Source organism: Seriola dumerili, unplaced genomic scaffold (genome assembly GCF_002260705.1).
Source record: "Seriola dumerili isolate Sdu_G_001 unplaced genomic scaffold, Sdu_1.0 BDQW01000337.1, whole genome shotgun sequence".
Lineage (NCBI taxonomy): Eukaryota > Metazoa > Chordata > Actinopteri > Carangiformes > Carangidae > Seriola > Seriola dumerili.
Window position 1 is genome coordinate 394353 of NW_019174592.1, and position 9648 is coordinate 404000.

At 47.9% G+C, this 9648-nt stretch overlaps 1 protein-coding gene across 1 annotated transcript in view; it reads left to right on the plus strand.

Moving 5' to 3' along the window:
• The first annotated feature begins 1727 nt into the window (after positions 1-1727).
• epha4 (EPH receptor A4) overlaps positions 1728-9648 on the plus strand; it is a 65939-nt gene continuing 58018 nt past the window's right edge. The window contains exons 1-3 of the mRNA XM_022760438.1: positions 1728-1899; positions 3673-3740; positions 6312-6975. Coding sequence (XP_022616159.1) covers positions 1803-1899; positions 3673-3740; positions 6312-6975 — 829 coding nt within the window. The 5' untranslated portion in view covers positions 1728-1802. The remainder of the gene's footprint in view (positions 1900-3672; positions 3741-6311; positions 6976-9648) is intronic.

Here is a 9648-nt window from a genome sequence, read left to right on the forward strand (position 1 = left end):
AAAAAAAAAGGCATGGGAACTGGAGCGCTTAGGATCTGCCAAACGTGGATGCTAGAGGCTACAAGTCTTATGTTTCCACACAAAGACACATTCATGTATGTTTGACGCTGGAATGATATGAGAGAAAAATGAATTCAGACACCTGCTGAGAGCGAGGAAAACTTTCTTGTAACTGTCTCACCATCACAAAAGCCATTCTAAGCCAAATGGAAAAAAAAAATGCATGCAGGCCTCATTTAAAGCAGAGCAGATTTCACTCTCATAATAATATTCAGGCACTTTTCTGATTTCGTGTGATGGAATTCTGTTTTGACTTTCCACCCTTTGGAAAAGATCAGCAGTCCTACAGTTGATAAGGATCCAATGACTTGCCCAAGGACACTTTTCAACATGGTGGATGTTTTCCAGCTGAATCACTGTCTCTGTAATGTGTAAAAGGCCGCATTCCACTCTGAAGGAGACACAATATTATCAAAGCGCCGGCTGTGGATGTTGGGATCTATCTGAAGTCAATGGAGGACACGGAAGGCCCGAACCTGCCCACACAGTGACAATCTCCTCTGCAGATCATTGAAAGGTTGCCTGCCTGCCACTGCGATGGGCACCTCTCACGGGGGCAATTGAAGACCTGTGTGGGAGGACATAAAAGAGCGAGAGCACCGGGGGCAAAGCCCAAAACCTGGGCACAGCTGGCTCTTCTCAAACACGAACAATGAAGCCTTTGTCTGAAGAGAAACTGCAGGAGTAACATCAATTCCTGTGCATCAGTCACCTTCGGAGCTCCCTGAAGAACAGCAGCTCTGCTCTGCTCTTATAGATGGATGAGTGTGCAGATTCATCATAAATACCCATAAAGCCTTGATAATATTAGAATAATAGCAAGTGACTAATCCAATACAAGCCCCGCCACCGATCACAAAACGGCATTGTCAATCCCACAAAGTGCAATACCATGTAATGTTAGCGGGGTCATGCTCATGCTTGTTCTTTAATCCAATTGTGGAGGCGGAACAGGCGTCAATATCTCCGCTAGGTGGCGACCTTGGTCCGATGCGGCTCACCTTGGACAGCGCCGCGCTTGACTGGAGCCAGACTACATGCAGGATCAGCACAGTGTGACTGCTGAGGAGCACAGAGGACGAAAACTGACGCATTGCATTTTGTGCATGTATCGATATGTGATCGAGAGGCAGAACATGTGTGTGATTTAAAGTTGAGTAAGCGGTGATGGAGCAGACGACGTGTCCTCAACACAGCTCTGACATATAGGCAGCGCACGCTTCCCAGTCGTTTTCACTGTTGACTAACAGGACATTTCCACCCGCAGTTTATTCTTGTAGTGTCAATCGGTGACTCAGTCTCACAGTGAGTTATTTTACATCGCCTTTTGTACCTGCGGGGAAAAGCCACCTCACACACTCGCCACCTCACAGCTTCTCTGCCTGTGGTGTCCACTGGTAAATAAAAGAGTGAGTTGTTAGGGGTGTGCAGGGAGGGAGGGGTGTGGGGGTGTGGGGGGGGGTAGTTAATGATTATTGCCCCCCCTTCTTTTCTCCCCCTGTTCGCTGTGTTTCCTATATGGATTGACGGGGTCCGCGTCAGAGCGCACAGACATAGACTAGACCCGCCTCCCTGGCTGTGGTGCGCTCGGTGCGTCTCTCTCCCCCTGTGCGCTTCAAACCCATATTCCACTGGGAAAGAGAGAGAGAGGGAGAGAGAGGGAGCGAGAGAGAGAGAGTGCAGGACCCTGGGATAAGAGCAACGAAAGAAAAAGAGGAGAGAAAAACGGAACAACGACACAAATGGCACTCATGGCAGGGATTTTGTTCACGGCCACCTTTCTTGTTTTTGGGATATCTACATTTGTTTCGTCGGCACGGATATACCCCCCAAATGAAGGTAAGGTTATCGGGAGAAAAAATAACTGCCGCGGACTTCTGACTTCATCCTGCCCGCTCCGTGTGTGCGTGTTTGCGCCGCGGAGCCTCACTCCGTGGCCCCTATAGTTGCGAGTGCTTGGAGCCCGCGATGAGTTTAATGACGGGAAAACACGGACGGTCACCTTTTTACGCAGTGACTTTTGCTGGTTTCATGTGAACGAAACTGGAAGGAGAAGCGGTTGTCCCGAGTCCCCCGCATCGGCTGTTTTGGTTTCGGGTCGGGCTTGGATCGTGCCAGCTGCCCGAGCGGGGATACTTGTAGCCCCCGATGCGTGCTGATCTCTGCGCAGAGAGAAGGTCAAGCCGATCTCTGCTCGAGAAGCAGTTTAACGTTGCGTTGCATCGATGTAAACGGACCTGTAGCACAGAAATGAAGCGGATTTCCGAGTCAGTGGGAGACCAGCAAATTCGGCACGGATCCGACTGAGCAGGCAGCTCTTTATTTATCAGTTTGAGAGCTGCTCACGGTGATCGCTCCTGCTGTCACAGTGCGATTAGGTGGAAAATGATTGTAGAGATTAAAGGGAAATGAATTATCGAAGTTTTATTGAGCTGCTAGATACGCAGAGAATTAAAGAATAGTTTCATGCAATTATCAAATGATCTTCGTTTTGATCTTTGTTTTAGCAGGTAGAAGCTTCTTACTGAAAAGCGACCAAGCACTGAACTGCAGGATGTTTAAACCGAGCGTGGTGTGTCCCGACACTAAACCAGATCTGTGACGCTCTCAGGGCTGGAGTTGCCTGCTCGGGCTCCCAGCGCGCAGTGTAGTCGATCCAGTTTCGAAATGTTGGGCCCAGCTCAGGACGCAGCCTGTTTTTTGTTAGTTTTTTGTACTGCAAACACAAATAAACAAAAGACTTGATTTAAAACAGCCTCATCTGATGCATGAAGTCTGTCCTCTGCAGGACTGACTGCTCTGCCTCTGTCCTGATCGGCAGAGCAAGCTGTTTGACACAAGTCCACAATGATGCATCACGGGCTCAGTTTATTCAAATATGAAACAAATGCTCCAAATTTAAAACGGATCAGTCTCTATTGTACCTAATAAACCATAATGTAAACAGTGGAGATGCATAAGGAGCTTATTAAGCCATTGATTTACGATTAACAGTTGATTACGCATTTTACCAACACCGAATTCAAAAAACCCCTAAAATAAATCCACGCGTCTCTTTGTCATTTAATTCAATCGAAAATATGTTTAAATTAATGTTTTACTTTTATTTTGTAGGAGGCAGACTCTCGCGTTTTAAATGCGTTTTGTTCCTCAACGACCAAGTTTCTGCACACGGCTCTCTAACTGATTCCGATCGCATTTAACAGGCTCGAAAGCTGCTGCTGCTGCTGCTGAGCAAAGTGAAAAATCATTATTTTAAAGACACTTGGGAAATGCATTTGTCATTTGTAGAAAAATCTTTTTCCTAACGAAAATCAATGGAAACGACGCCCGCGAAGCCCAGCAGGGATTTCCACACAACAAAACATTTGGCCTACACTTTTTATTCTCTCTCTCTCTGTGTACTCGCATCCATCATGAGCATATTTCTATGGTCAATAAATCCTTTAACCATTATTCGCATTTTCATTAAGCCTTTTAAAAAAAACACACAGCAGCCCCGTTTTCCCTCCTCAGTGTGTGAGACCTATAAGTGGATTATACTTGCCACTGCTGATCGTTGTATGGACGGACTGAGACAGCACGCTCACCTCTCCCATTCTTGTTTTCCAGTCACGTTATTGGACTCCAGAGCTGTACAGGGGGAGCTGGGATGGGTCGCCAACCCGACAGAAGGAGGGGTAAGTACTGCAAAGAAGTGTCCCCTTGTTAGGACGCATGATCCCCTATTGAGCAAAAATGGAGAGATAATATCCATTATTGGCAGGAGCTCTGGAGTGGACCGCCAAATAGATACACAGCCTTCTTTGATAAGATTTTGTCCTGGTGAGCCCTTTATGGGAATATCTTTGTCTGTGATTTATTGTGCAGCTGTCTGCACTGTAGGGTTATTAGGCTCAGGGTGAGATCAAGGCGCAGCCTAATTTCCAGTGTCTTACATTTAAATATGGATAAATCAAGAATTTGCCATTTTTGTTGTGTGCCGAGACCCTCTGGAACACCCTGCAGGGCCCCATGGGGTCCCCGGAATTCACTTTGAGAAACCATCGGGTCTATAGGCACCCCTCCTCACCCCATTCTCCCCTTTCTCCTCGCTCCCCTTCTCTCCTAACCACTCTGTAATGGTCAGATGCTGGGGCCGATACTGCAGCGGGCGTCAGATTTCCTGAATAGACGGTGGATTGAATCGGTCTTTGTGGGGAAACTTTATATCCCTTTCCACCATTGAGTCGAAGAGAGGGAGCGAGAGGGAGAGGGGGAGAGAGAGGAACTTGGCAGCTGAGAGAGGGTCCTCTGGAATGGATGAATAAAGGGGGAAAGTGCAGTGGGGTTCAGCTCTTGCCGCAGGACGACTGGGTCGGGCTTTAAGCAGCGGGGGAATAGGGTCGACCAAATGCGTGATCTCTCAGTCTAATTGGGATATCTACAGTGGCTCCGAGTGGGGGAAAGAATAGGGGCCGCAGTTGGGCCCTCAGTGGCCCCGATGTGCCACGGGCATTCGCTTGTTAGGGAAAGGTGAGGCACGTGCTTTGCCTTTAATCAAGGCTAAATTTGATCACATAGAAAATGGCCTGAGATGTATTTGAATGCCTTACTTTCGGAGGCCAGCGGTGACCTAAATTAATCAATGTTCATAATAAGCACCAGTCAGACCTCCATTTGTTCTACTCACAGAAATGTGATGCCCACAAGCACAAGCCTTTTAATCCTTTATGAAGGTTAATACAAATTATCAACAAATGGATGTGAACCCAGGGGAGCAGGATTTCACCTTCAGGCTCTGCTGGCAAGCTTTTCTCCATAAACTTGGCTGTTGCTCGCCGCACTCAGGTTCTTCCCCTTGGCCATTTTATCACAAACCAGTGATTGACAGGGTCCTGGCAGCCCCCGTCAAGCCTGCATTCACCCCCTCATTACGACCAATTGGCCTTATTCTTCCTCTTCCCTGCTATCAGAGGAAGGTGCGGCCTTATCTCGACGCTGCTTGATTTCCACAACAAAAGGGGTGGGGTGGGGGTTAAAGGAAGAGAGCAGAGTGGAATGGAAAAGCGAGGAATGATAGACATTTTCTCAAATCATACAGCCGCAGCTATGTTTAGCGTTATCCCCCCCTCCTCTGGGGAAATAAGACTCTAAACCCGATTGTTTATGATAAGGCGTCGAATCAAATCTGGCAGCATAACCCATATCTTCCACTGCCCCATTTTTATTATTATTATTATTTATTTTTTTCATACAGTTTTCTAAGTGGCTGAAGGTACGGCAGCCAAAGGCCTGTCTGCTCTTGTTTACGGCCCCAGCTCAGTCAAAGACTCTATTTAAAACACACCATGAAAAACTTGAGGGAACACACCGCTTTGAGCCTCTTAAGACATGCTTGTGTTTGCTCAACAGCGCTCTGTGGAGAGGGGGGAACTTTATCATAAGTAAAACAAACATTCCCCCTCGGCAAAAATAAGCCAGGCCGCGCTGGATAATGTAATCCATGCACCCCCACGTCAGCGTCTCCCTCTCCCTCTCTATGAGTTCATACTAACAACAGCGGTGAACATTTGTGCTGTCTCCCACTCCCCCGTCATGTACACAGATGTAAAGCAGGATCACATTAGATCATTAGTGTTGATTCAGAGACCTTTTTTTTTTTTTGTGTGTGTTCACACAATCCCCTGTTTTCCCTCCAGGTCTCTCAGTGTGTGTGTTTCTATGTGTGTGTTTCTATGTGTGTGTTTCTGTGTGTGTGTGTGTGAGATTGTGAAGAGGATTTTGTGTATGACTCCCCAAGTAATTGAAGTGTAGGCATTACTGTGGCGTAGAACTAATTACAAACTTCCTTTCTCGCAGTTGAGGAGAAGCCATGAATATTAATATCTTTATGATTCTATATTAGGACCTAACAAGTCTATTAGGTGCCATTCATAAAATATGCATTAAGTTTAGCCATCAATTAATTGCTCTGCTGAGACTCAAATATTGACTAATCTTTCTCGCATGCTCTTTTGCTCAGTATCTCTCATTCTTGGCATAGAGCGGCTCTCAGTCGTGTGTGATGCTTCCTTACTCCATTTTAATTAGGGGAGCATTTAGTTCTGATATTTTTTCTGGATGTTCTTAACCTTTAGTAATACTGCTGCAACAGTTTTACTGCATTTTCCTTCTGGTTCAATCGTCTAATTTAATAATAGTTGAGTATGGTTTTCGGAGGTTTTAAGAATGTCCTTGTAATGTTTTTTAATGTTGTGGCCTTTCCCCAGTGGGAGGAAGTGAGTATTATGGATGAGAAGAACATTCCCATTCGGACGTACCAGGTGTGTAACGTCATGGAGCCAAACCAGAACAACTGGCTCCGCACGGACTGGATCCCCCGCGGTGGTGCCCAGCGCGTCTACATCGAGATCAAGTTCACCCTCCGAGACTGCAACAGCCTCCCGGGGGTCATGGGAACCTGCAAGGAAACCTTCAACCTTTACTACTACGAGTCCAACAACGACAAAGAGCGCTACATCCGCGAGAACCAGTTCGGCAAGATCGACACCATCGCCGCCGACGAGAGCTTCACGCAGGTGGACATCGGCGATCGCATCATGAAGCTGAACACGGAGGTGCGAGACGTGGGCGCCTTGACCCGCAAGGGCTTCTATTTGGCCTTCCAGGATGTCGGAGCGTGCATTGCGCTCGTGTCTGTCAGGGTCTTCTACAAGAAATGCCCTTTAGCGGTGCGTAACTTGGCCCAGTTTCCTGACACCATCACTGGAGCCGATACCTCCTCGCTTGTGGAAGTTCGTGGCTCGTGCGTGGATAATTCAGAGGAGAAGGAGGTTCCCAAGATGTACTGCGGGGCCGACGGAGAGTGGTTGGTGCCCATTGGGAACTGCCTGTGCAACCCTGGATATGAGGAGCGCAATGCAGAATGCCAAGGTAAAGAAGTGGTGTTTGACTTACTGGCTGTTTTTGCTCCTTTTGCTATTTATAGAGCTCTCTCTCTTTCCTTTGATGGCCTGTCTGTACTGTATCCTACCTCTCTTTCATTTCTCCCCTTCCTCTCTTTTCCTTTATGCCCGTTTCATTCTCTTTGTCCTTCCCTCTCCTCCCTCCCTCGATTCACCTACCTCGTACCCTGTGGGACATGGTTTTTTCTCCTCTCCTCGTCTGGTTGGGCGATAGAAGCAATGATGACTGTAAATGGAGTAATTAGCGGGCCCACTGGGAGGTGTTGTGCAACGGGGTGCATCCCAGGAGAATTGGTGACACCGGGGAGGGGAGGGTGTAGAGCTCCGACTGGTTCGCACCATCGCTGTGTCTTTCACCCCCACCTGCTCTTTCTCTTACTCCCAATGGAGCCTGAAGCTGGGAAAAAGAGATAGGCAGTTGTAGGGGAAGGGAAGGGGAGAGAAACGAGTTTATCATTCCAAGCAGGTATGAGAGGAGTGGAAATACACAGCTGGGAGATGGAGTTGAAATACTGCTGTTTGGTAGGGGGCAATAGCCCTTCGCGGACGATTATTCTAGTCTCATCTCATTGTGATCCTATACCAGGCTTTTTGATGAGGTTTTAAGGTCAGTGCAGAGCACCTCCTTCCACGCTTTTTAAAATCAGGAGCATGATAGAGGCTTCAGTGTGTTGCTGAATTCAGGAATGGCCACAAAACCTGCCAATAGATCCCTCCCAATTTCTGCTTCTAGAGTTTTCTAGCCCGGGCTCTCTCTCACGATGATTGGCATTTTTGATAGACTCTCCCCTTATTTAACTCGGTTGTTTCATTGCGCGCAGTAAATTGTAGTTTATGGTATGCAGCACTGTATTGTGGGTAGCGTCGGGTAGTATTCAGCAGCTGCTTTGTGGATCTCGCATTGCAGCATTTTGCCAAGCCGAGGCGCAGTTGTCAGCCGGCCAGACGAGTGGATGCTAATTCTGCCACGATGGTTTATTGGTGCACACCACCCTCCACCCACCACCTCCACACACAAAAAAGCAGTGGGCCACAGCAGTGAGGGGTCAGAGGCTGGGCACGGGTGATTAACAGGGGGATGGACCACTACACCTCTCCTTATTTACAAGGGAGCCTTTATCTTGGGGGACTAATTGCATGACAAACAGGTCTGGTGATTTAAGGGTACTACTGGCTGCTTGGGGGGTGGGCGGAGGAAAAAGGGGGTACAAGTGGCCACAGATGGGTTTGTGTGTGTATTCGTGTGTGTGTGTGTGTGTGTGTGTGTGTGTGTGTGTGTGTGTGTGTGTGTGTGTGTGTGTGTGTGTGTGTGTGTGTGTATTTGTTCCAAAAAAGTATAATTTGAGCCTTAAGAATTCACTTGGAATGTCGCCCATCTTCCCCGTCGCTGGGCTCGGATGGCTGCGGCCAGGTTTCTGTCCCCGGGGTCGGCTTCAAAGGAGCTCAGAGGAAAATGGAGGGGTTGAGTGAGGGAGACCAGAAGGTAGTTAGTTACAGACTTTAGGTAATTCTCCCCTGGACCGGCTCTCTATCATGCAGTTTACTATAATAACCTCTCATTTCAACCCTGATCTCATGCTGTATGTCATAACTTCAATTTGCCCGCAACGCTGAAATAGACTCCTTATCTCTCCTTTAATTCCAGTTAGGATAAATAGCTGTTAACCCTCCAAAGAAGGCAATAAAGGATTTGGAGCCCTTGATTTTATATGACTAATGCAGTCTCGTTGTGTCTGCCAGCCTCTGAGCTGGCAGTGTTGCTTCTCAAGCCAATATATCCATTTAGTTCACATATCACTGCATCTGCTTTGCCTTGTTTAAGTTTGCAGTGCCAATACGTCCACTCCGTTCACTCCGAGCTTCAATTACACTGTTTTAGATGTTTAACATTTCGCTCTCGGTTGGACCGCGGGGTAACGTGCATTGGGTTTGACGTTGCACTGAAAGCCCGAGGAAGTCGGTGCGGGTCGGCTCCGGTGACTCGAGGGTTAAAAGGTGCTGGCCACTGTCACTCTTCAAGTGCAATGATGAGCTGGTTAATATTCCTCAGTGTGACAGGCTCTATGGGAGAGGGGCTCAAGAGACTTAGGAGCTGTTTTTTTTTGGGGGGGGGGGGTTTGGATGAGAAGGGAGAGTCGTGGGGTTATGTGTGTGTGTGTGTGTGTGTGTGTGTGTGTTTATGTTTTTTGTATTAAAAAGTTCTGTCAGCCTGTGTTCATTCTATGTGGCTTGATTTTGGTTCAAACTTTTCTTTCTAAACGATTTCTATGGTTCACATAAGCTCAGTTGTGTGTGTGTGTGTGTGTGCAAGAGTGTGTGTTCGCATACTTGTGTGTCTTTGCTTGTCTTGTGTTCGTGTGGGGTTATAAGGCCACCCTGGCCCCTGGTTCCCAGCCCAGGATGAATGGGCTCTCCTCCATCATTGTTTGGGGCAGCAGCGGAGCCGACTGAGGCTGGTGATGTTTTTCGGGGTGGGGGGTGGGGGGGGTGGCAGAGTCGGGGGCTGATGGGGCACGTAGGAGTTGTATTCTCCACCCCTGGCAGAGGTCAGGGGTCGTCCCCTTCTGCATCCATCTTAGCGCTGCGCCTGACAGGGTCGTGGATCCAGGATTGATTAAGATGTCAGGGTTTTGACAGCTGT